This window comes from Stigmatopora nigra, chromosome 19 (genome assembly GCF_051989575.1).
Source record: "Stigmatopora nigra isolate UIUO_SnigA chromosome 19, RoL_Snig_1.1, whole genome shotgun sequence".
NCBI classification, from domain to species: Eukaryota; Metazoa; Chordata; class Actinopteri; order Syngnathiformes; family Syngnathidae; genus Stigmatopora; species Stigmatopora nigra.
In genome coordinates, this window is record NC_135526.1 from 3,194,121 (window position 1) to 3,221,882 (window position 27,762).

Below are 27,762 nucleotides of genomic sequence, written 5' to 3' on the forward strand. Positions count from 1 at the left end.
ACAACAGTAACATTTGTGAGTGCTGAGCGCAAACTACGGCCCGCGGGCCACATCCAGCCCGCTAGGCCTTTTAATCCGGCCCACCGACGTTGTCCAAATAATGTATTTTTTTCCCCCAAGATGGCGCCGTCATGCTGTTTATGTTTTATATGTACTGTTAACGGATGCAGTTTTTTATATGTATCGTATCTTGTGCAGCTCGGGGTTCGAATCCAGGTCCGTCCACCTGTGTGGAGTTTGCATGTCCTCCCAGACTTGCGTGGGTTTATTCTAGGGTACTCTGGTTTCCTCCCACATTCCAATGTCATGCATGGTAGGCTGGTTGGACAATCTAAATTGCCCCTAGATATGAGTGTGGTTATAAATGGTTGTCCCTCTCATTCTCACTTGCGATTGGCCGGCCACTAATTGAGAGTCCTCGACCCTTGTGAAGATGAGTGGTGTATACATTTTGTAATAGATACCGTCCTGTCAGATTGGTTTGGTGGCTGACTGGTTTTGATGTTCAGTTTCTAACGAGATTCCAGCAGAATCATGCATGCAGTAGTGCGTGGTGGTAATTTCCCCGTGGGGCAATACGTTCATCAGAATTTGTTTGGAGTCAAACAAAAAGAACGTTATCAGGCTTGTTCCAACACATACGGGAAATTCTGAGTAACGTACAACGTCAGAATTGAACCTAGACGGTTGTAACGGTGAAATGTGACTCAAGGTGATGTCACTCACGTGATGTGATTTCCCCAACTTTTGCAACTACGGCGACCTAGCCGACAGAAAAACAAAATGATAGGGCTTTTAGCGATTGGAGCCACAAAGTTGTACATTTGGCGGCAGCTGAAGGGCTTCGTGTGAAGGCGGCGGACAGCTGGGTGGGGTTGAAGGGATGTCGGGTGACCCCCGGAACTTTCTCTACGACAGCTGTTTTCGCAAAGGTGATTTTGGCTCCGGCACCCCCCGTGGCCCTGGTGAGGAAAAAGCGGTTCAGAAAACGAATGAAATTATTTATTTATCATCTCTGTATATTGATTATATACATATATATGCTTGTTGTTAGGTTGACAGCATTTTTTAAAATTTATTTCCTATTGGTTTGTGGTTATTTGTGCACTTGATGGTGAAGCTTTAAATCTCATTATATAGTAGTACTTGTATAATGAGAATAAATACCTTCAATTTGATAGATTTTCTCGTTTTGACATTACTATTTTCTCTGATTTTCTCATCCCCCTGTCCCCTGGTTGGGTCTCATTTCCCCTACCTCCTCTCCCTCCTCCTTCTCTTCTTCCTCCTCCTCCTCCTCCTTCTCCTCCTCCTCCTCCTCTTCCTCCTCTCATCCTACTCTTTCTCGTAAGCTTCCACGCCGTTCCTCGCCGTCGTGCGTTTTTTTTCGGCCTGCAATCTAACAACTTGTTCTCCGTCTCACTTGATTTAGTTTGTGGCTTGGATAAAGCGAACATCGATGGACGAAATGGCTCTCCGGCAAAAAGCAGCGTGTCTCTGCCTGTTTCTGTTTCTCCACGCGTGGAATGGTGAGTTGATACAAACTCTTGTTAAAAGTGCACTTTTTTGATTGCTTGCGCAGTTTTTAATTGTGTGATCCTCAACGTGGGGCTAACTCGTTATCTTAAGGACGACACGATTCGATTTTAATCGCTGATTAGGATACATTTTTAGGATTTTAGATATTTAAAGGTTTTGGTACTTTTCGCGTTAATTCCCGTTTGCAAAAGGCAGGAAGGTGTGTTTAATTACCTCGTAATTGAGAGAGAAGGTAGCATTTAACCTGTCAATACGTATCTTGGACAATCCAGTATTCTAGAGAAAAACAATTTCTGCCTAATTTTGTCCATTTTTGGAGGAAGAATTGCTATAAAATCCATCTAAACTTATTTCACTGCCATTTGAATATGCGATAGACGTCCTATTCGATTTCACTGGGAGGGTTGGCAACGAGAGTTCAAAATCACAGATAGTCATGAACTCGTCATGAATTGTATAGTACTACCAGATTAGAATTGCCATGTAGTATTTTTATACTACATCTGTATTCATGGCTCACATTGTGTTGACAAATGACATGCATTGTATGCACATGTATTTTATCAGAAAAATAAGGTTTAACTCAATCCCTGTCATTCCAGGTAAGTGTAAACTGTATTCAAAATATGTTCTATGTTATCTATAAAAAAAGACAAATGTTCATTCACTGCCAGTCCATACATTATCAATAGATTGGACGTGTATTGCCGTCAAAAGCATCCCACGAGGTAATCAATGAAAAAGCAGCAAACCCATTCAAACAGTAGAATTTTTTAAATGTTTTTTCCCTTTTGTTTGAGTGTCATAACTGGTATTATGGCAGAGTTACTAGGTTTTTCATTCTTTGGTTCTCTCCCCATCAATGGTAGCCAATCAGTTAATATGTGACCATTTTCCCATGTTTTTTTTGTATTTCTTCATTAGCAAGTTGCATTCAATACATATTATTCATGTATTTCTACCCTTTATAAATGACTTGAAATTAGAAATTGACACATTCACCACTTGCATCCTTGCTCAACTTTGTTTTCTCTCCTGATTTCTTCCTTACTATTTTTATAACTCCTAATTCCCTTGAAATTGAATTTCTCACATGATTGCAGTTTTGAACCTGCACATTCTGTAGCCCAGTCTTATTTTAAATTCCGCACAAGGCATGTGTAATTAGAATGAAGGCAAAGCTTACTTGTCTCATTAGAGCCTCGGGAGTAGTTTTTTATTTTTTTGTATTTCTCTGAGATGGAAGTCTGGCATGAGCTGAGCCGCAAACAGCCCAAATATTCCCCTGGAATCCGTAAAACATCACGTCAGGCTTTTTATGCTCTTTTGGCCTCCGAATCATCCGTGTTAGCTTCTCTTTAAATGTCAGTTCAAGTGCATTTATTCAATAATGCTATTAACGGTGATTAATGGCTATTATCCATCGGATACAGCAGGTTTTGGTAAGGGGGTTAGACAGAAATCTCTTTTTGTTCTTGTCATTATGGAGAAAATACAGTTGCATGAATGACAACTCCTTTCAATTTTGGATAGAAAAATGGAATGAATGCAAATGTTTTATACTCCAATGTTAAATCCAACTGAATGGATTATTTTAGGCTTAACTGGTAGTGAGTGTTATTCCAATCATATGACGACAAGGGTTGACTTTTCCTGACCCGTGAGTGGCCACACTTGAAGTAAATGTCAGTAAAAACATACGTCCGTCAACTGAAGCCAGCTTTTACCGTACACAAACAAATAGGCATTATACCGGAGGGCTCCTCGCAACAGGACAACACTCACCTTATCCTTATTTTTCTTTCTTAAATCCCTGTTTTGGACTCTATCAGCCTTGTCTTAATTAGGTTTACCACAACCTAATCCTTGTCTTCCCTTCTACCTCCTTCGGAGACAGACTTAAAGCCGTCTGTTTTGGGATTAGCCGCTGATGGAGAAGCCGCTGAACCGGGTTCTCGTCAAAAGTGGACTCCTCCCCCTAATGGGCCTTGAGGAGCACTCACCTAAATACAATTTGTGGCCATGAGAGCATTTATTTCTTTATTTTTAGCTTGACGGATATGACAAATTCAAAAAAACTACTGGCTGTTGACCCCGTATTGATTCCAAGAGCCTGTGTTCATCAGTACGATGGACCTTTTGTCTTACAGGCATGGTTTTTGTCCATTAAATTAACTCCCGTGCTTTCACGGTGACATTTACCAAACACAAAGTGGGCGCAAAAAAAAGGAGGACCACTCGTACCATTACTGAACCCCGTTCATAAATCAAGCTTCCAAGGCCGGTGAGATCCTTCAACTTAAAATATGTCAGACAGCTGAACACCACCACAGTTGTTCCAGCGTATGACAGCGCAGTATTTTTATTGGCCAAGACATGTAATGGCATACACAAAATGCTCAGGGGAAATGAGAATGTTTATGCTTTTGAAAAGTAAGTGCATTTGAAAGTGCTCGTGGGGGGTGCTGGAGCCTAGCTGACTTCAGGCTAGAGGCAAGGGACACCCTCAATCGGTGGCCAGCCAGCCAATCGCAGAGCACAAGGAGACACCCTAACTAACCTATAAGCAATTTAGAGTGTCCAATCAGCCTACAATGCATGTTTTTGGAATGTGGTAGGAAACCGGAGTACCCGGAGAAAACCCACGCAGGCCTGGGGAGAACATGCAAACTCCACACAGGTGGACCAATCTGGATTTGAACCCAGATCCCCCACTGTGTGGCCAAACGCGCCAACCACTCAGTCGCCAGGCCGCCCATATTACCATCATATCAATCCAATCAAATCAGTTAAAAGAAAATAATAAATCTTTGGTTGTTTATCATCCCCAATATCGGCCAGTCTCTCCGTGACTCTGACGCCGGGCCTTGTGTGTGTCTCGGCATCCTCCAGCGTCGCCCGTGTGGGGGACATGGCAAGTGTGCAGCTGTTGGCCACAGTTGTTCGCAGGGATTAGCACCGTTAGTCTGAGTGATGAGCGGACTGACAGCCGCACAATCTAATGCACCGCCACATTTTTTTCATTAAAGAGAGTGCACCGCTGCAATGCAGACACAATGGTGGAAATGTAGTGAATTTATTTAACACAGCCTGTTGTGCATGCTCTAAAACGATTTATATCATTAATTGGGCTTTTTTTTGCTGGACCTTTTTGGGGAATGAGAGAAGCAGTTGAGGTGTGGGTTGATTGTAAGAGCAGACTGTGTTGCTGCTTAAACACTTGGTAAAGATTAGAATCAAGGCTGTGCTGTAATTTGATGGTGTTTTGGATGGTGATATGAATTTGAAATAGCAGTGTAGTTGGAGTGCAGTAATAAAATGATGTCAGACATGATGGAAAACCTCGCCAATTTAGATTATAGTACGCTCGTAGTTTGTTGTAAATGCAAACATATACTTAAACGTGGATGCATCATTGATTGGGTTGCCTATTGGAGCCAACATACCAGAAAGACGCCATGATGGATAAGTCACAATGGTTGTCTGTCTCGTGCCTTGCAATTGGCTGGCAACCAATTCAGGGTCCCCCCCCCCCCCTGCCTGTTGCCCATTGTTGGCAGATTCTATAGTAGAAATTGAAATTCAAGTTTTTATACTTTCAGTATTTATAATTATACTACATTGGATTTGTATGGTAAAACACTACTTGATATATTTTTGCAAGTGATCTATTGCACTATTTACTCAATTTATGCATACGATAAAACTACCCAAAGATTTAGCAGTTTGCCCAAGTTGCCATCTACCCTAAAAGTGGAAGCATGTATGTTTTTTCAAGTCTTTTGTCTGTCAGAAGCAGTAGCAGCTGCCTGTGTAGTTTGATCCCACGCCTTCCGGGAGGGAATTTTTCTCCCGTAGCTCCCGTATCGACTTCTTCCCTCCCCGGTGCTACGGAAGCGCCCGGAACGTTCCTCCCTCCCTGCCTCCTCGCCGCCGCCACCACCACCACGGCGTTCTCGCGCCTTTATTCAAAGCTCACCATGTGGAAAAACAGCGGAAAATCCATACAGTGAACAATGTGCCCTTGAGTAGATAAGACCTGTTTTGGGAGTCTAAGATAGCAAACTCCAGCTTGGAGGCGATTACTCATGAAAAGGAGGAGCGGTCAAATCACTATTGTTTGCCAGTTACAAACTCTTACTTCATTTAGTCGTAAAAAAAAATAAGAGCTCTATTAAAGTTCCGCTGGGATACACATAAACTGTTCTCCTGGCTCGTAGTTGGAATTGTTTGAACAGAGGCTGGTTTTGAGCGTATTGCGGTTTGTGTTTTTTTTTTTGGTCTTCTTTCTGCTCCCTTATTATTCGCCCCAGCATTGAGGCATAGACTGATATTTGCTGTGACACTTGTTTATAGTAAAGATCAACTTACATTCTGCTACCCTGTGTGTTTGTAGTCAGTATGTCCGGAGGAGATTGCACGCAAAGGCTTTATCTTTTTTACACTTAAAGATTGACATTTTATCAGAGTTTCATTGTTGTACAAAGCACAAAAAAAGAACACAACAAGTCAGATAGCTTTAGAAACATGAACTACTCTTGTGTGGTGACACAGATATGATTACTGTATGAGACACTCAACTGTGTTTTCATAACTAAGGGCAGATATGTATTGTTTTGAGTTAAGATTAACAGATTAACCATAGTCATGCAGTTGGGTTTATCAATGTCAGATTGACGCATGCAGCTCACCAACTTTAATCTTTTATAAGGCGCTAATTTTGTGTCATTGGCTGCCATTGAATGCACTGGACATTTTTTTCAGGTACTCCGGTTTCCTTCCAAATTCCAAAAACATATCTTGTACGCTGATTGGACACTCTAAATTGCCCTTAGGTATGATTCTGAGAATTAGATCCAGCACCCTTGCGACCCTTTTCAGGATAAAGTGGTTCCGAAAATGTAGGAATTAATCATTTTAAAATGACAAAACAAAATAATGACGCTCAATGGAATATGCTGATTTTGTGGAAAAAGTTATATATATATATTTTTTTGTTTTTCTCTTAATGTGGCTTCTTTAAAGATTTGAAGGACTTTCATTGGCAGCATTTTAGCATGAGGCCAATTTGGCTGCGCTGCTTATAATATCTGTAGTGGTCCTAGGCTAAAGCGGCCATCTGCACGTGACGTCCCTTCATATTTGGAGGGCCCATCTGCGGGACACATGGCACTTTCTTGTGCCGCCATCCAATTCTTGGCATGAATCCCACCAGTGTCAAACTGACAGACAAACAAACAAAAAAATCCACCTCCTTCATTAAGAAGACTCTCCCGCCGCCTTCTTTTCCTCAGTGGAAGAAGTGAGCTTAAGCAGCAGCTGCCCACATCTGAAGCTCTGCGCTGTCGCGTGAGGTGCAGTGCTCACGTTACACAGAAACCGGACACCACAATGGTGTGGGATCTTTCCCGCGTTTTCTGAGCCATGACCCCCCCTCCAAATCCCTCTACAGCTCACATCTTAGTTGTTCTGCTTTCTGATTGCAATTGATGAGCCTGGGAATGTTTACTTAGCTCCGAAGGGGCATTAAGGCAACAGTGAAGAAAGAGAATGTGAGTTAAAGTGAGTTTGTCATGAGCAGACGTCCAATTTATTTGAACTGGAGGCTTGGCAGTAGACGAACAAGTGTTCATGGATTGCATTTCTGTTGTCGGCAATGGCAGCCAATGAGTTAAATAAAGTAAGATCAGCCTTCATCTCCAATTCGTCACTGCCAGTTTTCACTGTTTCGTCCAAATCCAAAAAACCACCCACGTTGTCAAACTGGTGTGAAATGAAGACTTTGTTTAGTATCGTTTTAAATGCACGTGTTTAATGGATCAGTAATTTACATTTATTTTTTTAGTGAACTGCATTTGCAGAATCCTCTGAATTATACATTAGTTATTCAGTTCAGTCACAAAAAATACATGAAGTGGAACCTCCGTATTTGGGATTAAATCCAAGGCTTTTATTAAGGCTGGTGATGTTGCATTTTGGATCATGGATGGAAATGAGAGCAAAAAAAGTACAAAAAAATGGAAAGAGTAGTAGTAGTTGTGCTTTTAGCTGATCAAATGGGGCAAGAAAAGAGAAGATCTGAAGGTTAGCCTTGAATGTTATGGGCGCTCTTGAACTAACACATCCTCTTCCGAGTTGTTTGGTAGCATCAAAGCAGTGTTCAGTTGTACTGTTATTTCAGTCAAAAAAAGTTTAAACCAAAACCATATTTGTAGTCACTTTTCAGTTACCATATTTTCAATTTATCTCTCTCAATGATAATTAACGTCCAAAACAGTTTCTGGCTTCTAAAGTTAATGGTGCCTGGCTTATTGTTGTAAGCAATTAACGAAAAAAAACCCAAAAAGAAATCTGCCTGCTGTTATTTTGCTCTCTTATAACAAATCCACCACAGTGGTAAATTGCTGCATCTTTCTGAAACAGTCATTGTAGAATATGAATGATAATAATCGACATTGCTGTTAGGTTTTACAAAACCAAAGATCCACAGTTATTACTGCTGAGATGTGTGTGTGTGTGTGTGCGTGTGTGTGTGTGTGTGAAGAAACCTCTTTAGTCTGGTTGGCTGAAAAAGAACACATTCCATCTTAAATCCTAAGGGCTTGAAATGTGTGAAATGTGAGCTCAGTCGCATTATGTCAGCAGCCAAGGGTTTCACTTATATTTTAAAGTCAGTTCTCTTGTAATGGATATGAGGCATGTTTCTTCTAGGGACAAAGCCCCCTTCCACAGAGGCGTCTCCATTTTATTTGCTTAGGGCATCTTCTCGGACGTCGTCTTTGTTCCGCGGAATGCCGAGTCGTCTGATAGCTTTTGTTCCCTTGCGTTCGTATCAAAAAAAAAAAAAGTGACAGGCATCACCCGGAGACTGTGAAAAAGACTTGAAAAATATATTTTTCGCACTGTTCAGTTTTACTGGGATTCAGTTGCAGAAGGATGTATCGAGTGCCGTTGACTCAAGTAACAAAATAGGGAGTAAAACCAAGTTTTTCTATTAGTGCATTTTGCCTACCCAAAAAGAGCGGTTATTTATCACCAAAACCTGAACTCAGGCACGGCTATTTGATAAAAAAATATTTGAAGTAATGCATTTATGCAATATGCAGTATTTTTGGTATCAATTTTGCTTAGGAACTGTCATTGCTATTTTATGATATAAGTATCATTTAAATGGGTAATTGCTGGAAATGTAATTAAATCAAATAATTCCATGACAATAATTGAGGATGAAAATGAAAAAAAAATCTGCCAGCTGTTCCAGTTCAAACAGATTGGATGTTTACTAACGAGAAAAGTAATTATGAAATGGCTGCAAAAAGGTGACCACACGATTGGACATTGTTGCTGAGGAAAAACTAGTCTCTTGCTCAGCAAAGGCTTCCAAATCCAGACTTTTCTACAGAATCCAAAAGCCTTTTACAGGGTAACCTAAAAACTGCCTGGTGAAGTTGTTCCAACACTTTGGCAGCGTGCCAATCGCCTAGCCGTCACCGCACCAACGTCAGCATCTGCCGTCAAATTAAAAATGACGCCAAATAGAATGAAGACTTTGAAGTCAAAAAGACGTCTCTGCGCACGGTGCCTACATGTGCGCATGAATATTCATAGCAACCCTGAGGCTAACCAAAGAGTTTTCCTATTGTGCTAATGAGCCGCACTATGCCACAAATGCCACATACGGACGGTATAGATGCCTAGCTGTTTTCACTCCCACTGATTAATCCCATCATTACTGTAAACTGCACATCCATCTATTGGTTTACATTCTTAATGAGCTTTTCCTCATGTTGTCATTCTTTCCAGAAACCTCACCCGGAAGGCCCCGTTTATGAAATTACGTACCAGTTCTTTTTGTTAACGAAATGTTTCCCTAAACCCAAAGACTTGACCGCCCCGGTCAGATTTATGTCACCTATCGCATTTCGAGGAGGCATACTTCCCTCCAGCTCATTCATTGTGTAGAGGTCTAATTATTTTTCTTTCTATCTTTCAGTTCGGTTATCAGTTTCAGGGCATTTGTTTGGCAGATTCCCCAGAGGGCTAATCTCTTTAAGTGTCTCTGCTGCACTAAATTAAGCATGGGGGGAAAAAAGATGGCCGGTGGAGGATTCTCACCGGCAACTGTTGATTTATAATATCTGCAGTGTGTCTGTTCCTTGTAACATTCTTATACATCACGTCTATAAATCACAGTTATGGCTACGACTTGTACACGATGTTATCGGGGAGGGCAAAGGACAATGAAAAACAGAAAATAGCCGTAATTTATATGAAGAAAATAGTGAGACATTTTGCCTACACTAGTGTTTTGAGCTGCGGCACACGTTTCCCGTGTACTTATACATTTTTTGATCATTTCAAATTGTTTTTACGCCGTATAACAACTTGTCTGCCTTTTTGCTATGTAAATATAGCGTGGCAGCAAGCAATGTAGCCAGTTTACGTTTATATAATCTTGAATTTAGTACATATTGGGCACTCCGTCTACTTTGGAGAAAATCAGAGACTTTTAAGTGCGCCCCTATGTGAGTAAATATGTGCCGCATTGGATTTGTATGTTTTTTTTCTTATAATTGCTTAATAACTGGACTTGCAACGGGAGAAATTGGTTGAGGTTGACAGGTATAATAAGGCCAAATCTTGTTGTAAAAGCAAAAATGCCTGCTGCATATCAAGATCCGTTTAGTGGTTTACTGATAAGCTCAAAGCCAAGCAAATAACTCAATACAATTGCTTTGGAAATTGAGATCAATCTAAAACTATGTTTCGTCTCATGTAGGTTAAATTCCATTCAATCCCCCTCGATTTGTGAGTTATCATTTGTGTAGAATTTCATTTCATTCTTTACTGACTAATGGCAGTAATGGCAGCCAGTATGTTAAGAGACAGAGTGAGAAAACCTGAGCAAATTGAGGGTTAACCTGTCGTATCACAGTCTTGAGATGGAACAGGATAGCAGCTTTTGTTTTCTGATAAGAATCACGCGTCCACTGTTGAGTCACACTCCGGATTTACTCTGCAGACAGGATTTTTCGGGTACTTTAGCACCCGGTCTTTTGAAAATGTGCCTGATGAAAGGTGGAATCTACCTCTGCGGCTCAGGTTGTGAGTTAGGAATCTACCTTCAGGGAAGCTTTTTCTCCTCCCCCGAAATTGAAGATTAAAGAGTCCAAACTAAAATCAGCTAAACCTGTCGAGATTGTGCTCGAGTGTGTGATTATGAGTTATTTACACGTTGTGGCTGAAAAGAAGGCCATTAGGTTGTTCTCTTAAACCAATACAAAGGATTTTCCAGATGTTGGAAGTCATTGTTAGACCAGAAATGTCATTGCAGTTAGATTCTCCATTATGTCCTCAAACTAGAACTGCCAATGTTAATTAACTCTTTGATTATGAAACAAATCCGAATGTATTATGATAAATGATTTGGAATCATTGTTGACCTAAAAAAAATCCAGTTTGGCCTCTTAAATGCAAATAGTCTCCTGTTTACTACATTTTTTTAGAGGAAGAAAATACCTTAAAAGTCTCTACAATACATTTTTCACTGTGAAAATAAAACTACTGTAAATATTTTACTTAATTCTCTTTGGATGTTTGACACCCATGTTGTAGACAAACCCCACCTAGAGCTACAGTTAATAATTCATGAGCTGCTGCACAATCAACATGTATATATTTTTAAATATGCCTTTTCATGTACAGTACCATGCTAAAATATCAAAACGAATTCATCCTGATCGAGACCAGGCCTTACGTAAACATTTGTTGAAATGGTGGCCAAATAAAAGTGCAAAATGCTGACAATGACTAAGGATGACTGTGACGTGGCAAGGTCCCCCAATGGGTTGGAGAACTCATCACGCCGTGGGCTTCCTCGGCCTCCAGCCAGGTTGGCATCTGCTGCCCAGCAGAGGCCCGGAACACTGATATGGACAGGATTTAAATCCTTAAAGACACCGTTGCCTGTTAAAGACGGAATGTCATTAGTGTCAGATAATTGTGGGTAGCATTGTCGTCACGTTGTGCTGCTTGCACTCGGCAAAAAGGCCAGATGATGTTGATGCTTAACAAGCTTAATTCAATTGTGGGAATAGACAGATCTAAATCTCATTTACAAAGTTAATCAGGATACTTTACCCCCTGACTTGTCTTCCAAAGTGTCTCATGAGAGCTTTCCAACTTCTAGGCTTTGAGAATTTGTCCCGAGAGGGAAAAACACATGAATGACATTGGACATAGTTGAAAGAGCGGCAGGTAACCTGTGTGTAAAATTGTTGGACTCGCCTTTTTAAAAAGAGCAAAGCATGCTGTGAACAGGTTCCTTTCAAGTACCTTCACCTCAGGAGACTAAAATATTCACACAAAAGCATTAACGTTACTACTTTTTTTTTGCCCAGAAAAAATGTCTCTAATCTTCAATGGATTATAGCAAAAAAATAATAATATGCATTTGAAGTCAGTACTGACAGTTTAAATTAATTGGATTTGTATTGATGTTGTTGGCAGGCAGTAAAGTTAAGTTAGACACTTTTTTTTATTTTGTATTTTTTTAATAAGAATGTTGCAAAACTATTTAGTTGCTGTATTTATTGGTGGAAATGTTGTCCTGAATTATTAGAATCAAGTTTCTGACTGATTTTCAGTGATTTGCTGGGTGGTCTGGCCACAGTTTTCTGATTGATTCGATCCCTGGTCTGGACTTTCCACGATCCTTGTGAGGATAAGCGGTTTGGAGAATGAGTGAATGTTTTTAATGGACTATCGTTGATTGAACACTGTTGCGTCACCATATTGTGAGATCATTTTGCTTGTGAACTTGGTATCGTATCGGGATCCCTACTACATTTTATCTTAGGGCATTTCTATCTTAAGCGTACCTAGGCATTCTCTAACAATGTTTGGCTCACAAAGCACTTTGAGAACTTTTTACCTCTGAGATCCACATTCAACCTGATACTTGAAACTCTTTCTCGACTTGGGAAAACTGAAAACGTGACCTGGAAAAGCCTGTAGTGGAAGCGTGTCAGACAGCTTGGGAAAGTGTTGTAATTGAATAAGATCAGCCACCCTTTCATTAAAGCGAGAACACCAATGTAATTGACTTAAGCCAGCAGCATCGAGAACAAACATCAAAAGGCTTTTTACTTGCTTTAATAGCATCAGACTTAACCATGGTCCCTACGTGCCGTCTCGCCACGTAGTAACGGCGTCTGACGCGAGACTCGCCAGGTGATTCCCAAGGTCGTCGTCTATGCCGTCAGATCAAGGCAGCGGCATCTTTGAGCTTTACATTTCAAAAAGAGGGAGAGGATGAAGAAATGTTAACGTCTGACATCCTCCCCCCCCCACCCCCACTCCCTCCACTCGCTTATTTGATGCTGTTAAAAGATCTAATCAAAGAGTGTCGAGCTGGCCTTTGGGTCTCATCTTAAAATAGGGAGTTATCTGACTCCTTGTCTCTCGTGTTTAGAATACATAGACGTATCCACTCTCCTGCTAAACTGTGAGAATCCTTCTGCCACTTGACTCTGTGGCGCAACGGTAGCGCGTCTGACTCCAGATCAGAAGGTTGCGTGTTCAAATCACGTCAGGGTCATTCTTATTTGGAAAGCTTTTGAATTCTGTACAAACAGATTGCATTTCTATTCCCAAAATGCCATTATTCACTTAAAGCCTCCTCGAATGAATTGTTCTCACAGAATTTCAATAAAAGCATGCAGCGACGTTAGTTTATTTGTCTTGTTTTACAGGTGTGTGGGCGTATTTGAATGACAAATGCACATTGTGTGTGGTCTAGTGATAGTGCGCTACTAAGTTCACCCCCCACAAACCGCCGCTCTAGTCCTCCTTCCGCTCTTCCCACCGCTTCTATACTCTCCGTCCCACAAATCACTTGACAAATAGGCTGCCCACAGGTGTTGTTAGGATGCCCCCACTGAACCCAACCCTGCCCCCTCACAAACACCCTCTATGGGAATAGCATTGTTTCTAGCTGCCCTGTATTTAAGTGAACCACCACCTCCTTTGCAGCCCCAATGGGAGGCAGTGCCACCCGACTACTGGGAATCCAGTCATAACCACTGTCTCAAGGTCTTGGCAACAGGCCTGCAGCGAGTTGTTAAACAAATCGTGGGTGTTTGTCTCAGGCCAGTGCTGAAAAAAGGATTCTCACATTTATCTGAGGGTTTCCAAGACTGGTGTAATCGATGGTTTACTGTATTCTCCGCAAGTGCACTTTCTAATCTTTAGATGTGGATTTGAAATAGTTGTCAAAGAATATTGTTAGTTCTAGATTTTTGGTTGTGGGATCCGTCTGGTGGTAGTAAAGAAAGATGGTCACCATCTTTTCAGAGTGTTGTAAAAATCTGTCCACTTCGCATGAGCCCACCATGCGCTTTGTTTTCATCAGGTCCCCGCCCCGGTCAGGGGGCGTCCCTGCCCCCAACGTTGCCTGTCCAGCTTGCACTTGTCTAAAGAAATGATTTAGTGTGTAACTAGACAAAACACATGACCAAATCTCTTTCTTACATCTTTCCGCCTGAGTGTGATTTTATCTTTGCCGTACTAAAAAGGGTTGAAATTTTCCACTTTATTCTAAATGGACGAGAAGAGTCCAAGGCCATGGAAGTACTCTTCCTTCTCAGTTGTGGCCATCACAAATGTGGTTCCTGATGGTAATTTGGCTATTGAAGCACGTATGGACTTTTATGGTCTTTGGGGGCACTGGCTCCGACGTAGGGGAGTAGCCCCTCTACCTCATTATCGCAGCAGTGCACCTGATCGCTCTGATATTCTCTTTGAGAGCATTAGGGTTCCCAGCAGGAAACTTTGGGGGGGGCGGCAGGGTTTTGCCATTTTGATCCCAATGAATTAGGTGTGGCCTGCGCGCCCGATGGCTCCCCTCGCGTTTGCTCGACAGGATAAAAGGAGTACGAGTACAGGAATAGGCCTTTGTTAGAGGAACAGGAGCTGTACCAATGCTAATTGGGATGAAGTAAATAGAGTCGCTACACAATGGTTGGACAATGGACAGTGTTTATGATGGGAACAGATGGTCATCTCTCAAGAGAATAGAGCGCTATTAAATTTCATGTTAATTTCCATTGGGAGAAAACTGTTTGTTTTTAAAATGACAGAAGCTTGAATCCTATTAGAAACCATTCACTGCCATTCTCAGTCAAAATGGGTTGGGCATCTATAGATGTCAACAAAACTGAATGAGACTTTACCAGCTTTTAGTAGATATTTTGGGCCACATACTATAAGCAAAATTGTCGGTTTGAACCCCAACACAATAGGGTTTAGGTCAGGGGATGTTTAAGGTGCAATATCTGGATGAGTTTGTGTTGCAATGATATTCAGCGTGGTGATGATGACCACATGAAAAAGGCCTTTGTTCTAACTGAGATAAGTCAGTATGCTGTCGTCACAATTTTGATTGCAAGTCTGGCCTAATCTCACGTTAAAATAACAGCCAGTAGGTCATACATGTCCCATCGCTCATTCTCTTCATCACCAAGTGCAGACAAGAAATGATTACAGAACAACCACCTGATGGTCCAAAACATTTCTCTTGGATTAGAAATTGCACCGGATAAATTATGCACTGCTATCTCTAACTCTGCTTCCCATGTTTGAGCCGTGGGGGTCCGATGAGAGAATCCTATCTTACCCAGGGACTATACTTCTCATGAAGGTGTTTGACTGCAGGCTTGTTGACTTGTTGTGGGTCTATCAATGGCCAAAAGACCCTTGTGATCCCCGCTTGGTATATGTAGACTGTGTTTAGCCTGTTGACCTTTAATTAGTCATCCTGCAAAGCGCAAGCCTCAACTCTAGCACGGCAGAGGCGAGTTTACTGATGGCAACGCATCAGATAGATGCATGAATAAAACATTGCTGTTACTCCCTTTAATGAAGTCTTGCCCACCGGGTGCCATGTTCAAAAATTTATGGAGTTGCCTGAGAAATTGCCAACAAGCAGGAATAATTTACAGTTCCTTGAAAGTAGGCAAGCGTCGTAGACTTTTAGGGTGAGGTTGAAGGGCCGCTGAAGTTTTGCGTTCTCTTTATGCTGACGTTCCAGTCTCAAACCACAAGTTATTACTCCTAATGAGTATATTTTATTATTTGGAGTCAAATTAATACGATGTTGTTTTAACATTAAAAATTAATACAGTTTTACTGACACATTGGTTGCCATTAAAAAAAAAGTGTTTGCGTTTCAGTTGCCAGATATTTTAATATAGAAGTTTCTGGAAAAAAAACCTTTGCATAATTTTGTCGGGAAGGATATGCAATATACAAAAAAAATGGCAAAAAAGCATATCTAAATTTCAAATATTTTTATACTTTGGAGGTCATGATATCATAATGTTTGCATACTATGACAGCCAGCATAACATTTTCCTAATGGCGTTGTTTACTTCTGCTTCCACTGGTTGTTTAACTCTGAGTGTGCATAACATATTCTTTTCTATTCTTTTGTGACAATATCCTTGTATAGCTGGATTTTTTTTGCTTGCATTTTGCGGAAATTAAAAAATATATATATTTCCAAAGGTTTTGGCCACTCGAGAGACTTTCCCCCTTAGCGTCAATCTCTAGTTGTGACCTGCATGAAAGGGAAGATAATTATTGCACATAGAAGTACCTTTTGAGGTGATTTTTTTTTCTTCTTCCCCTCACTTCCTTATCTCTTTTTTGCCAAAGAATAAAGAAGCGAGGACTCGCTTATGGCTACTGACCGTCTCCACGGGAACGGAGCGCTTGCAGATTTTCGCCGTATTGTGCTCCCAAGAGCCGGGCCCCCCTTTGGCTACCACAAGGACCTCTCGTCCCAGCGCATGTGTATGCGTGTGTCTTCTCTTTGATGTCACACAGTGCACTTTGTCCACCAGGTGCTCGACACCGCGGCACTCTTGCGTTTGGAGAACTCCTCCCGCCTGTCAGCCGCACTTTCACGCTGGCTCTTTGCACACTCTGAACGAACCGCTCCCTGGACATTTGCTCAGCAACATTCACTTTAATCTTATGTTATGTTTACACTTTCAGGGCCAAAGATGATGACAGATTTTTTTCCATCATGTGGCTCTTGAATACCATGCTGCAATTCTTTAAATTTGATTATGTACATATATACATATATACATACATATATACATATATACATACATATATACATATATACATACATATATACATATATACATACATATATACATATATACATACATATATACATATATACATACATATATACATATATACATACATATATACATATATACATATATACATATATACATATACGCATATATACATATATACATATATACATATATACATATATACATATATACATATATACATACATATATACATACTTGTATACATATACATACATGTATATGAAATCTGTCAAGATTTTCTCCAACTAGATTGAGTACATATTTATATAATTTTTTTCTCCTGTTTGCGTTATTGGCTAAATAAATGTTCTCTGAATTTAAGCGACACATGTAACAAATTGGAGTTTTGCATTAGAGGTTTTCCTTTGTTTCCTTTGTTGGATGGATTACCTTGCTTGCCTTCTTGACTAAAAGATGAAATGAAGGCTTTTAAATGCCGTTTGTTGGGGAAGGAGCTAAAGTTAGAACGCGACGGAGACGTGACGCAGGCGCATGGCCACGGGAGATTGGAGAATGGTCATTACGGCAAATGTTTATTATCTCGCAAAGTGTCCTGGCTCATTTCATGGCTCGCCGGCCCCGTGAAGGATTAGAATGAGGTTGTGTCTGAGGTGATTTGGGCCACTTATCAGTAGCAAGGGTGCAGATCTAGCGCAGGTCTAAGATGACAGCCTTAATCAAACCAGGAAGCCAATCATGGTGACCAATTTGGTTACAAGCCAAGGATATTGTCTGTGTTAATGGAATAATGCTGCACCCACCCACCGTATGCGTACAGGCTTTCTGCTTAAGTAGTTCTTTTACCAAAGCCTGTTTGTTTTCTCATTTGTTTAACAGCCGCACAGTTGGGCAGTTGGCATCCAATTTTCTTACGACCTCTCGGAAGACTGAGTAACATGTAAGCTGACATCGCATACAAAGGATCAATACTGAAACATTGTATTCAGAAGGTTGTTTGTCTCTCTGGGTGCCCTATGGCTGACTGGCGACCAGTCTAGGGTGTAGTCTGCCTTTTGCTCAAAGTCTGCTGGGACAGATTCCAGCAAGCTGTATTGATTATGTTTGAAATACCATAATACCATCATTTCAGTATCATTACAAAGTACTGTTAACTTTGGGTTTCTCTAAATATCTGCTGTGAATGGCTCACTTGCTTTGTTGGACTGTTGAGCGGTGATAAGCGGTCGGGCTGTGGGCCCAACCCTGTCACACATTCAAATATTTGCAGTTTTTTTGGGGGGGTATGAATCAGCCAGACATCAGACAAGTCACTATAAAGTATGCACACCCACATCCTGTACATAGGCCGGACTTTTGGTTGTCAGGGTCCATGGATCATGGCTCACATGTATTTGCGCTGTAGTCCGCGCCCACATAAAAGCACAACAGGAATAGATAAGAACCAGACCCGGCTGGCCGGCCGGGTTGGCTCTGGGAGCCAAATCCTCGGCAACCCCCCCCAGCGCTAATCGGATTAACTGAAAAGTTTTAGCGGCGTGGCCCCAAAGAGCAACAACATTTTTTACACTGACTTCCCTGACATATTTTGCCCCGCAGCCTGCGTAATCTGCTCCTGAAAGCTGCCTGGTCATTTTTTTTATTTGAGGAAAAAGACAAACAACTTCAGCTCGCCGTGAACTGTCTTTCACCTTTTGTATGTTGTGTGATGTGTATGTCTGATGTGTGTAAGAGAGGGAGGAGCAGAGGGATGCGGTCCACCCAGGTGGGGGAACAATGGCTCGCCCGTCGTCTCAGAGGAACGCTTGGATGAACACTTGCCGGACCAGGAAAGGGCAAGAAGGAGGGAGCCAGAGGGAGGGAAGGAGGGAGGAAAAACGGGAGTTGTCGCAGAGTATGGAAAGGAGATGGGGGGTGTAGTCAGCTGAATGGGGGCAACTGGGCGGAGACGGACGTATTAAAGCTCTTTTCATGCTTGGGCTGCTTTAGCAAATGCTCAAAACACGGAGGAGGACGCCAAAGTTCAGCTCTTGTTCATTGCCGTCTTTTTTTTTTTTTAATCCTGCATTATAATCGCAATTGGCGTTAGTGTACTCTTTCATAAGATTAAACCAAAGACGAGAGCTTGTATAAATGTTGTTTTGCTCCATGATTAGAAGTTTCTTCAAACTATGATCATTGAGAAAGTATTTTCAACAAGAAAAAAATATATTTAAAAAAACTCAAAACAGGTCAAAAATAGGACCATATGTGTCTGCTTGTCTTAGACAGAAATGTATCAGTTCATAAAAACTATCAAGAAGTACATTGAGAAAAATAATCAATAGAAGTAAATCAAAGCATTGGCTCAGCGTAAAAAGAGCTCAAGAATATTCTCCACCAAGTTGCCAAATTCAACAAAACGCCAGCCAAAATGTTTTCCTTTTCACCATGTGAAAAGTAAGAGCAGCCAAGTCCAACATTGCCGTCGAACAACTTGGCTCAGAAATTCAACAGTCTGGTGTCAGCCTGGCGAGTCTGTTTTCATAGCCAAGACGTGTCAATTGGCCAGGCGGAAGGAAGCCAGATGAAAAAGTACCCCATGTGGTGGACAAGGAGCCTTTATCTTCTTGTTCTCGTTCAATTTGCGCCGAGAAAAACGTCTCTTGGGGGTCAGTGTACAAATGTGAAACTCAACTGCAATGTGTCCACTTTTGTCTTTGCTTTCAGTTAAGGCCGGAGTGGAGGTGACCATGCAAGAGAGCGTGGAAGTGTACTTGGGCGACTCGGCCGAGATCCAGTGCCGCTTCAACTTTACCGACCCTATTCACAATTTTTTCGTCCAGTGGTTTGTGGTGAGTCGAATGTTGGACCTCTGACACCACCAACGGCCAGTTAATAACCGAAGCTGTGCCACGACTGTTATCATCTGCAGAAAGACAAAGACAGCGGTTTGCGCACTCGTATCTATTACGGCAAATACAACACGGTGGACATCGTGGTGGACGACGACACGGAGTACAGCGGTCGGATTAATGTGACTTTGGATCAGCACAGAAGTCGGCTCACCCTTCAGGAAGTGCAAATCACCGACGAGCGAAAGTTCATCTGCCAGGCCAACGGCGTGTCTGCCGGCGTGGATGAGAGCAAAACTCATCTTCGAGTGTTTGGTAAGACCTCTTAAATTCGTTTACATTATGGAAACGAGCTCACTTAGCTTTGTTGCAGCTCCCCCGGATGCACCAGCCATCAAGGGTGTCCAATCGGGAATTTCCGTTACCAACGAGATGCCGTCTAAGGTACGTCAACTCACTCGTGCTGATTTCCGCTACATACCTCATAGTGATTTTGCCTTCAGGTGGCAACGTGCGAGGCACGGAATGGTTTTCCCAAAGCCAACATCACCTGGTACAGGAACAGCATGCCTCTGGTGCCTTCAGCAGGACGTAAGTGATGGAAATCATACCGAAAAACTCAAAGACTAGTGTCTGAAAGTATGACTAAAAGCAATTTTTGGCTGATTACAGTTGTGAACGTGTGGACCAGCGATACAGTGGAGCCCAGCGGCTTGTACTCAGTGCAAAGTACCCTGGAGTACCAAGTGGTAAAAGGCGACCAGAAGGCAAATTTTTCCTGCGAGGTCAGCTTCTTGGTGCCCGGCGCCATCCGGACCGCCGAGTCCAGCAGCGTCGGTGTCACTGTTTATTGTAAGTTTACGATTCTTGTTCAAGATGACATACATTTTGGGGTTGAGAAAGTCAAGCCTAAAAATTGTGTTTCTGTTAACTTTTATTGAAAGCCAAATAGCATGGGAATCAAATTCAAAGTGGCATTCTACCAGTTTGAGATGCTCAAGATTTGGCCAAGTGCTGTGTAGAAGACATTGGAAAAGCCACATTAGCTTTGTTTTTCCTCTATTGTTGTTGGAACAGTGACACAGTAGCAGTTGGAGACAACCCAGTCTGTGCTGTCAGCCTCATGTAAATGAGGTTGTTAATGGGGCTTTACAAGTCAGGCTATTTAACCCTTCTAGAGAAAGTGACTATTTGGAGGAATTGAAAAACAAAACTGTAGTGTCCTTAAGACATGCCTTCAACATTGGTAGATATTGTATTTTGGTATATTTTTTAAATATAATTTTATTTATGAATAACTGCAATTATTACTTTAAAAAGTGCTCATGAAAACAAAATGAATACATACAAAAATCAAAGGAATAAATACTAAATAACTACATTTAATAAGATTAATAATAAATTATATTTTAAAAAACATATCAATAAGATTCATTGCAATTGCATCTTTTTTATTGATGTTTTTTTTAATATGAAAAATATAAATCAATAAATTGCTAGTTAAAGAGTGTTTATCATAAAAGTTTCAGGTGAATGCTTATGGCAGAAATTATGATTATGATTATTTTGATGCAAGTTGGCAAAACTAATGGGACGTCGACATGTCTGCAGACCCGACCACCATGGTGGAGCTGTGGAGGGAGTCGCCTACGGGATTGGTCAAAGAAGGCGATACTGTGGAACTGCGTTGCCAGGGCGATGGCAACCCCCCGCCGAACTTCATCTTCAGCAAAATTGAAGTAAGAAAGGGGGGGTGAGGACCCCCACGTAGACACCAACGCGCAAAGGCCTCTCCCGGCCAGCTTGACCCGGCAAACTGGGATCGCGTTCCCATGTCAAACACAAAAATGCTGCCTTGACTATGCCAATTAGGTCATGTTGACTTGTGGTTTTTAAAATGTGAGAAACGGGAAGAAAATTATATTAGGTTGCGCACTGGAACTTTCAGTCAGTCACATTCTTATTCTAGTTCAAATTGTAAACGCAACTTCTTGGCAGGGGGACTCGGCCAGCGTGGACTTGGAGAGCCGTAGCAACGTCTTGATGCTGCAGGCGGTGACGCGGCGAGACGGCGGCGTCTACAGGTGTCGACTCCGAGACGACGAGGCGCAGAAAGGAGATATGGAGCTTTCCGTCAAGTGTGAGGAAACCAACGGCACATGTATAGACCAGCACCAAGGAGTAGTGGAAATAATTTAAAGGAACCTGTATGTGTGTTTTGTGTTCAGACTTGGACGCCGCTGCCGTGATACCTAAAGAATCAGAGGTCATGTTGAGAGGCGAAGATTTAATGGCTTCGTGCAACGCTTTGTCCAACCTCCCCACGTCCATCGTCTGGTATAAGGTTTGTAGCTCTATGTCATTGTTTCTCAACTTTTTTGGAGCTTGCATTTAAAAAGGCACTTATAGAGTCTTATAGAGATTTTAAACTCTGTCGCATATATTAACAATAGAACATCTTTTTGTCTTGGTGCAGGATGGGAGAACGGTTGGGAAAGGCAACACACTGCACTTGCAGGACGCCACCTATGAAACGGCGGGGGAGTACCTGTGCGAGGTGACCGTTCCCGAATTGCCCGGTCTGCACACCAGCGGCTCTGTTCATATAATCGTCCACGGTCAGTCGCCATGATCTTACCTCCGAAAAGAATGCGTCACTGCAAACGTATGTATCATTCTGGGTGTCTGCCTCCCTGTGGGTATACACAGGTGGTCCTCAGCTGGTGGGGGAGGAACAAGAAGTGCATCTGGAGGAAGCCCTGGGAAGGACGGTCAACCTGAGCTGCGAGGCACGTGGACACCCCGCGCCTAGCATCACGTGGATATTTGTCGGAAGCCAGGTGACTAAGTGCCGGCCGCAATTGGGGGAAGGAAGCCAGTAGGACGAGAACCATTTTGATACCTGTTTGTCTTCACAGAGCTGGCATGAGATTTTCAGCAGATCGGGCGAACACGTGACCCGCAGCGTGGTGTCGGTGGCCGTCAACTCCAACATCAGTGTGGTGTGCAACACCTCAAATGACTTTGGGATTGATGTCAGAACCTTCAGCATCAAAGCCAGTAAGCAATGCTCAATCATCAATAATAACTCCACAAATGTAGACGTAATGATGTGGCGCTTCAATTCAACAAGTAATGCCAATCTAGTTTGAGTCCGATACTACTAAGGGGCTGTAAAAATACATATTTGCTGATAAAATACTAAGGATGTTTTTTTTTTGACGGAGGATAAAGTAATTATACCAGACAATGACTATTGGTTTATTTTTTTTAATATGATTGGAACATCCATCATTAAAAATGATATATATACTATATTTAATTATATATTCATTAACATAGGAAGAAAATGATTTACTAATCCATTGAAATGAATTAGAAATGTAAAGATATTTTCCAATGCAGTGGAATTTCTAGTGGCAGTTGAGTAAAGAAAAAATTGCTTGCAGAAGCTTTTGTGAGTTGAAGTTCCACACATAGATTCAAAGCATCCATCCCATATGGTCTAGCGGTTAGGATTCCTGGTTTTCACCCAGGTGGCCCGGGTTCAACTCCCGGTATGGGAATCTTTTGGTATGGCCAATATATCTATCGCTCACCAAAATGGTGAACATAATAGTCATGCCAGTATGATATATCGAATATAGTTACTTATTTTACAAAACTAAACCGGACAGAATTGTGTTAGATCAAATCTGCTTTGTGACAATTTTTTAATTTATTTTTTATTGCATTAAAAAGATGTGTTGTTCTACTTGTTCACAGTTCCCCTGGTCACCTCCAGCGCCCCCTTCTCTCCCGGTAAGCCCGTCGTCCCACTCGCACTCTCATTTCCAACGGCGTCTGTCCTCCTCCTTCTCATCCTCATCCTCGTTTGACAACGCAAAAGCTTTGAGGACATGCCCCATGCCTTATTGATGATCTCTCTCTTTCTGGGACTCTCGCTTCGCCTCTCAGACGGCTCGCGGGCAGATTAAATATTCTCTTTCACGGCCACGCAACATCACAGCCCTTTGAGTCACTGAGAGAAAAATCGGGCTAATTACAATATATTTTTCCCCAGCGCTATGCTGTCGACCGGCACGTTCCGGCAGAGGCGAAATAACAGAAAAACCCCGGACACAGGCTGCAACACTTACACATTTGATGCCCATTTTACCACCTTACAAACCTCACGACACAAAAAACAAGAACGTGTCCTTTATCACATGTAAAATTCAAAGGATATCATCGGATCGTAAAAGTGTGCAGTCAGTTCAATACTTAGATATCACACACATGTATTTAAATCTATGTGTGTGTATCTCTCTCTCTCTCTCTCTCTCTCTCTCTCTCTATATATATATATATATATATATATATATATATATATATATATATATATATATATATATATACACATTTACACATATACATATATATACACATTTACACATATACATATATATACACATTTACACATATACATATATATACACATTTACACATATACATATATATACACATTTACACATATACATATATATACACATTTACACATATACATATATACACATTTACACATACATATATACACATTTACACATATACATATATATATACACATTTACACATATACATATATATACACATTTACACATTTACACATATACATATATATACACATTTACACATTTACACATATACATATATATACACATTTACACATATACATATATATACACATTTACACATATACATATATACACATTTACACATACATATATACACATTTACACATATACATATATATATACACATTTACACATACATATATATATACACATTTACACATTTACACATATACATATATATACACATTTACACATTTACACATATACATATATATACACATTTACACATATATATATACACATTTACACATACATATATACACATTTACACATACATATATACACATTTACACATATACATATATATATACACATTTACACATATACATATATATATATATACACATTTACACATATACATATATATATACACATTTACACATATACATATATATATATATACACATTTACACATATACATATATATATATATATATATATACACATTTACACATATACATATATATATATACACACATATACACATATACACACATATATACACATATATACACATATATAGTTGGGAAACATTTTCTGTTAGTTGTTTCTATAGGGTTAGGGTTATAGTCAAGATCTTCAAATGATGACAAAAGAAAGCGTAGCCACTTTGTGGCGCAGAGGTTTGTTCACCGGACTCCCATCCCGGAGACCTGGGTTCAAATCCCGGCTGGGACATATTTTCCTTTCCCTTAATTGTTTCTGTGTACTTATTGTCAGGACAATCAAATGATTACAAAGGAAACTGTGGCTCCTTGGTGGTGTAGAGGTTAGTTCACTGGACTCCCATCCGGGAGACCTGGGTTCGATTCCCGGTTGGGATGCTTTTTCACTTAGTTGTTTCTGTGGACTTCTTCTAAAAATACTCAAATGATTACAAAGAAAAGTGTAGTCACTTGGTTGGCGCAGAGGTTAGATCACTGGACTCCCGTCCGGGAGACTTGGGTTCGATTCCCGGTTCGGACACTTTTTCCACTTAGTTGTTTCTGTGTACTTCTTCTAACAATACTCAAATGATTACAATGAAAAGTGTAGTCACTTGGTTGGCGCAGAGGTTAGATCACTGGACTCCCATCTGGGAGACCTGGGTTCGATTCCCAGTTCGGACACTTTTTCCACTTAGTTGTTTCTGTGGACTTCTTCTAAAAATACTCAAATGATTACAATAAAAAGTGTAGTCACTTGGTTGGCGCAGAGGTTAGATCACTGGACTCCCGTCCGGGAGACCTGGGATCGATTCCCGGTTCGGACACTTTTTCACTTGGTTGTTTCTGTGGACTTCTCCTAACAATACTCAAATGATTACAAAGAAAAGTGTAGTCACTTGGTTGGCGCAGAGGTTAGATCACAGGACTCCCATGTGGGAGACCTGGGTTCGATTCCCGCTGCCGTCGTTTGGCTGAAAATACTTGGAAAGAAGAATTGGTCAATGGAATAAGAAGAAGGGGGAAAAAAAAAAAAGAAAAAACTTTTTAATTTATATTAAACACTTAGTCATACTTTTCAGCAAAAGGTTATATTCCGAACTGCCTTCGGCAGTTCGGAAGACAGTTGAAGGACCTGTATGTGCGAAAGGCGTTCTCGGGTCGGCCTTCGGCCGACCCTCGACCGCTTGCTTGGTCAGTGAACCGCCGACACCGGGAAGCGAACTCACGTTCTCTCGGTGCAAAGGCGAGTGTGCAACCCACTACACCAACTCGTGCCCCACTTATACAAGGGTGTTGAAACGTTTTATCCAAGGAAACTGGGTGAAACACTTAGTCATTTTTCGGACAAAAAGCTTCATACACCACTGAATACTTATACACTTAAACACTAATTCAGTTAAACACTTAGGCAATTGTACTTATTGTTTTACCTGAACAATTGTGGGAAAATCTTTGCCCGCACTGGGAATTGAACCCAGGTCCACAGATGTGGGAGACTGATGACTTAGCCACTGGGCCACCACCCTGTGAGAGAAAGCAGTAGTACTTGTACTTTAGGCTTTTTCATAAATAATAGTGGGAAAACTTTGCAAGCACCAGGATTCGAACCCAGGACCAAACAGGTTGGAGACTGTTGACTTAGCCACTGGGCCAACACCAAGAAGTAGTATCTGTTGTTTTGTCTCTTTTCACTCTCAGATCATACTTAGGACTTTGCATCTTGACCTGGGGGCGAAAAGTTATATATACATACATACATAACTACATACATATTCTACTCACATACATATACTCACATTTACTCTCATACACTCACACATATATTTACATATACACACATACATATTCACACATATATACACACACATATACACATATATAAACATATATATACACACATATATACACACATACACACACACACATATACACACTATATACTCATATATATACACATATATAGATATATTTATACACATGTATATACACACATATATGAACACATATACACACATAGATGCACACATACATATATATACACATATATACACATTTATACAAACATATATACACACACATACACACATATATACACACATATATACATATACACACACATATACACACACATATACACACACATATACACACACATATACACACACATATACACACATATATACTCACATATACACACACACATATATACACACATATATACACACATATATACACACACACACATATATACACACACATTTATACGCACACATATATACACACACATATATACACACATACACATATATTTATGTAAGGATGATTGGACGCCACATTATTGGGCATCTAACAGAGTTGAAATAAAGTTGTGGCTTTTGTACAACAGAGGGCAGCGGCGTGGTCATCGTGGTGATCATCCTAAGTCTCCTGCTCGTGGCCATCATGGGCAGCGTGCTCTTCTTCCTGCACAGGAAGGGCAAAATCCCGTGCGGGCGTTCGGGCAAGCAGGCCATGTGAGCCACTGCCGTCTGTCTCTATACGGAGCCCTCCACATCCCTCACATCTTTCTAAGAATGTCCTCTCTCTCAGCTCCAAAGAGAAAACAGCCAAAGACGACATCGTGGTGGAGTTGAAAAACAATGGCAACGCCAAGACCGAGGACGCCGTGCTCCTCAAGGCCGTCAACGGCGAGAAAAGTGGCATGAACGAGCAGGTGAGTGTGTAAGAGAAGTTCCGTCGCAGTTGCTTTTGGAACAATAACGAGCGCTTTGAAAATTGTCTTTTTTAGTAAAAAAAAAAAAAACAAAACAAACAAAATAGCAGAAGAATCAGCAATGGAGGAGCTGATCTGAGACCAGCAAGGACTTGCAAACTTTCTTTCGACTGAATGTCGTTTTGTAATATTTCATCCATTGTTCCATTGTTTGTTCTTTCAGCGTTACTTTGCCATCAAAGTGTACATATTAGATATATATATTTTGTTATTTAAGATATTTTCACACACGTAAACACTCATACACATGCACACACACACACACACACACACACTACAATCTGCTGTCAAGCCTTTTCTTCTTGTTCTCCCGTACTGTTTGTATATACGCCAACGGACTGTTGCCAGGCGGTTTTCAAAGCG

General features: G+C 41.1%; 1 protein-coding gene and 2 non-coding genes across 3 annotated transcripts; all 3 read left to right on the plus strand.

The window, feature by feature from the left end:
- Window positions 1–1,356: 1,356 nt before the first annotated feature.
- Window positions 1,357–27,398, plus strand: mcama (melanoma cell adhesion molecule a). Its single transcript, XM_077740506.1, has 15 exons — window positions 1,357–1,529; window positions 19,401–19,525; window positions 19,606–19,840; window positions 19,899–19,969; window positions 20,029–20,116; window positions 20,198–20,377; window positions 21,137–21,264; window positions 21,524–21,665; window positions 21,754–21,869; window positions 22,002–22,143; window positions 22,235–22,365; window positions 22,444–22,585; window positions 23,291–23,326; window positions 27,013–27,139; window positions 27,216–27,398. Exons 1-15 carry the CDS (start codon window positions 1,460–1,462, stop codon window positions 27,349–27,351), a joined length of 1,869 nt encoding a protein of 622 aa, XP_077596632.1. The 5' UTR covers window positions 1,357–1,459; the 3' UTR covers window positions 27,352–27,398.
- Window positions 13,067–13,138, plus strand: trnaw-cca (transfer RNA tryptophan (anticodon CCA)). The gene has a single exon. It is a non-coding gene; the product is annotated as a tRNA-Trp (tRNA).
- Window positions 23,020–23,091, plus strand: trnae-uuc (transfer RNA glutamic acid (anticodon UUC)). Its single transcript has one exon. It is a non-coding gene; the product is annotated as a tRNA-Glu (tRNA).
- Window positions 27,399–27,762: the final 364 nt, after the last annotated feature.